The sequence below is a fragment of the Sinocyclocheilus rhinocerous genome, unplaced genomic scaffold (genome assembly GCF_001515625.1).
Source record: "Sinocyclocheilus rhinocerous isolate Xijiao unplaced genomic scaffold, SAMN03320098_v1.1 scaffold899, whole genome shotgun sequence".
NCBI lineage: Eukaryota > Metazoa > Chordata > Actinopteri > Cypriniformes > Cyprinidae > Sinocyclocheilus > Sinocyclocheilus rhinocerous.
In genome coordinates, this window is record NW_015653460.1 from 1,061,844 (window position 1) to 1,065,736 (window position 3,893).

Consider the following 3,893-nt stretch of genomic DNA (forward strand, 5'->3'; position numbering starts at 1 on the left):
TCTCTATCCGTTAAAATAAACCTACCATAAAAATTATAGACCCTTAATTTTTTTGTAAGTGGTCAAACTTACAAAATCAGCAGGGGATCAAATAATTATTTTCCCCACTGTATATATATATATATATGTATATATATATATAGTCTGTTAATAGTATTTTTAGTAATTATGATGTGTATATATAATTACATAATTATCTAGTAATTTAATGTGTATTTTTGTCATTTTTAAACATGTATAAAACTGATTATATATAATCTGGATTACAAAATCAGATTTCAAAAATTGATTGTAGATTATATTATGTTTACGTAATATAATGTTTGAATACATGATTACATATTATTCACCCAATGGCACACAATAATAATGAATATTTTTTGATTTCCCCTAAATAATCTTTTTTAATAAAAATGTTTCATTTAAAAAAATAAAACTACATTTTTATGATTTAATAATTATTAGCATTATTACCTTACAAACCCTCTGCAGTTTCTTCGCAAACCACATTTTGGGAAACCCTGATGTATTGTAATGTTTAAAATAGAAAAAATTGAATATATTTTCTTTCTTTTTGTATTTTTATATCAATATAGTACAAGATTATCCTATTCAAATTGACGTCATAAACAAGTTAGGTCAAAAGTAATCTAAAAGTAGTCTGATTATATTGTGTAAAATGTGTAATGTAATTGTTGTTTGTTTCTAATTACAATTTTCGTCATGTCATTTGTATATTTATACAATTTATAAATAATCTACCCAGCAATGGTCCTGTCTATGATGTGAGTTATAAGCAAAAGCTCATTGGATAACACTTTATTTTAAGGTGTCCTTGTTACACGTTACATGTACTTACTATTATAATAACAATAAATTATGCATAATTACATGCAAGTAACCCTAAGCCAAATCCTAACCCTAACCATATAGTAAGTACTGTACGTGTAATTAATTAATATTACTCAGTACTTAAATGAATAATTACACTGTAACAATGGCACCTTAAAATAAAGTGTAACCACTCATCGTTTCGGTCTTGTTGTCATCTTGATACGCGTGTGAACTGATGCAAGTTTTTCACGGTTCTGTTTAGGGATGTAACTATTCACTCAACTCACGATTCGATTCGATTCACTTTTTTTTTTAACAAAATGATATTCTGTTACATCGTCGTCACCTACGTACCTCATCTGTTAATGTGTGACGTCATTCCCTGTGTTTGCTTCAAACAGAACATAGATGTGTCACGGCTGCCGGAAGAGGCTTTGTTAACAGTGCCAGATCATCACTGACAGTTCCCCGTCCCTCTCTTTCTCACACACCATTATCCCATTCCCCTTTCTTAGGAATGTAGACATTCTTACATTCCTAAATGCATCTACTGTATTTCCTAAAATCAGGGGAAATTTTTTACCGCCCAGTAAATGCATTTTGATTTACAGCTCCGAAGTGAAGAACTCTGTATGTACGGAATTCACTTTTTTTTTTTTTTATGAACTAATTCACTATGTGTTCCTGTGTTCATTGATGACGTGCCAATACTAAATTGCACTTTATCATAAATGCGCACTGATGTTTTTCAGTTCCTGCTGCACATGAATGTAACTGCTGCTATGAAAACACCAGTCACTCCAGTAGCATGTGATATTTATTTATGGTGCACAAGTTAATGCATATGTAAATTTGATTGGGTTTTGGCTGGTTAATTTGACATTATTTCTTAATGATTCATCACTTCATAGAATGTGTAGTATGTATATAACAATGGTCAAATTTTGATGAAGCAGAACCTTATCTTGGAAAGAAATTGTAGGTAATTTTAGATTTTTTTTACACCAATTTATAGTAAACTTTTCAGTTTTTTTTTTTTAAACACTAAGGAATGTTATGATGTATAACACTCTTCTTCTGGTAACTAAGAAGGAGGAGAAATCTCTACTGTAATGCCCATTTGCGATGCTAATAAAATGTATTTGAATAGTGAAATCCTGTCTCTCTTTACATTCACCCACAATACTGTCTGTCACTGAAGAACAAAGACAGAACAGCTTGTAAAACATAACGGCACCACACTGCAAAATTTGCAAACCATAAATGATGTAACATGAATATGACAGAAAAACAAGATGATATTACTGCGAGAAAGGGCAGTAATGTGATTTATGTCAATGGACTTTGACCTGAAGTCAAAGGTTAGTATCAGGATGGAGATATTGAGCTAATCATATCAGATTTTTAAAATCATATCACCTCACCTTTGGTCCCATGACCTTTGACCTCCATGCTGATTTATTGTTTTACACACGTGTGTGTGTGTGTGTGCGCTGTTTAAAACAAGTTTGCCAGTACCAGTTAAAAAAAAAAAAGCAGAAATTAAGTTATTTTTCAAAATCACAGGTTTTTTCCAATGTTATCTGTAATGTCCAGTAAAACATGACTGAATTGTTGCCTCAAACCATGTCCAAAGAGTGCTGTGGTATATAATGTGCATTTAAAACAGATCTCGACTATTTAAATGAGATTTTCTGGAGTATGACTAGTAGTATTGTTATGACCATTTTGGTGCCAGTATCACACTAAATAAATAAAGATATGTTTTGATGTAGTAGTGCATCGATATAGTAAATAGTCACAGATTTGAATTCATTGAATAGACTGTCTGTGTAACCAAATCATTTTCATACACCATGTTGACGTAACAAAGAGACAAATATTGTACAGCTACAGCAGCATCATTGGAAAAATTTTTGGAACTGTTGAAAATACAAACCGTGTTTGAATTGTATCTCCTCCTTGAATAAACCTTTTGTGGTGATTTTAGCTATATGTTGTAATATTTTGTGTGGCACTGCTACAGTAACAGCACAGTGATTTTAATGAAGGTTTTGAATGATTCGGATTTTTTTTTTTTTGCCATATACCATCTCAAAGGATATTGTTAGTCTGTGACTCAGATGCTGGGCTGCACTGCTCTTCCTGTAAGCTGCTGTATGACCGCATGTTTTCTTATTAAGACTGCTGTCATAAGAGATGTGTCCGCAGTAAATTACTTTTGTGTTTGTTTTGGTGTGTTTGAGATTTAGGAAGAGGGCCACAGTGCTAGAGGATCAGTAGAAATGTGTAGAGAAAAACAGGGTAAAAAAAATGTAAAAACAAACAAATGATAAATGTATTCAAATAGCCTAAATAATAATAAAAAAATAAAAAAATAAAAAAATAAATACAGAACAAGGGAGTGATACGGGAGCAGTGGAAACGTTTAAAGAAAAGGGTGTAAAAATATAAAAATAAATGATAAAAATCTGATAAAAATAAATGAGCAATAAAAATATTGACTTACGTGAAACTAAAATAGAGGGTTAGTGAAAATGTTTAAAGAAAACAGTATAAAAATATAAAATAAATAATACAAATAAATAAATAAACAATACATTTAACACTACAGTACTATAGCAAGTTAAAAAAAATCCAAATAATAGTTTACACATCATTATAATATTTACTTGTCAGTATAAATTGGGTCTGTATATTTAAAAATATGTAGCTGCCTTCGCATGAGGATGAGCATATTTGCGGGTCTGTGGCATTTAAAGGAGACATATAATGCCCCTTTTTACAATATGTAATAAGTCTCCAATAAATCCACTGATCCCTTATCTCCTCTGAGGCTGGGACTCGAAATAGTGTTCTGTGTTCGTCTGTGCAGCCAAAGGCCGAACAGTTAGCATGTTTTGCTGAAACTTTCGGCATGGCATTAGAACTGGTACACCGTTGTCGCTTGCGAAATCAAAATGACGGTGCCTTGGGTGGAAATTTACAGATTAAGGGGCGGTAATATTATAATGAGATCCCTTTGCCACGTCACCAAGGGAGCGAAATCAGACGCACTC

At 31.9% G+C, this 3,893-nt stretch overlaps 1 protein-coding gene across 3 annotated transcripts in view; it reads left to right on the forward strand.

Annotated features, from left to right (window-relative positions):
* The window catches only part of LOC107715804 (6-phosphofructo-2-kinase/fructose-2,6-bisphosphatase 4-like), a 20,359-nt gene that overhangs the window by 9,893 nt on the left and 6,573 nt on the right, over positions 1-3,893 (forward strand). For 2 of the 3 annotated variants that reach the window (XM_016522010.1, XM_016522012.1), the window contains one exon: positions 1,236-2,068. In XM_016522010.1, coding sequence (XP_016377496.1) covers positions 1,236-1,295 — 60 coding nt within the window. In that variant the 3' untranslated portion in view covers positions 1,296-2,068. Of the gene's footprint in view, positions 1-1,235; positions 2,069-3,893 lie in introns of those variants that run through there. The other variant, XM_016522011.1, reaches the window with a different exon arrangement.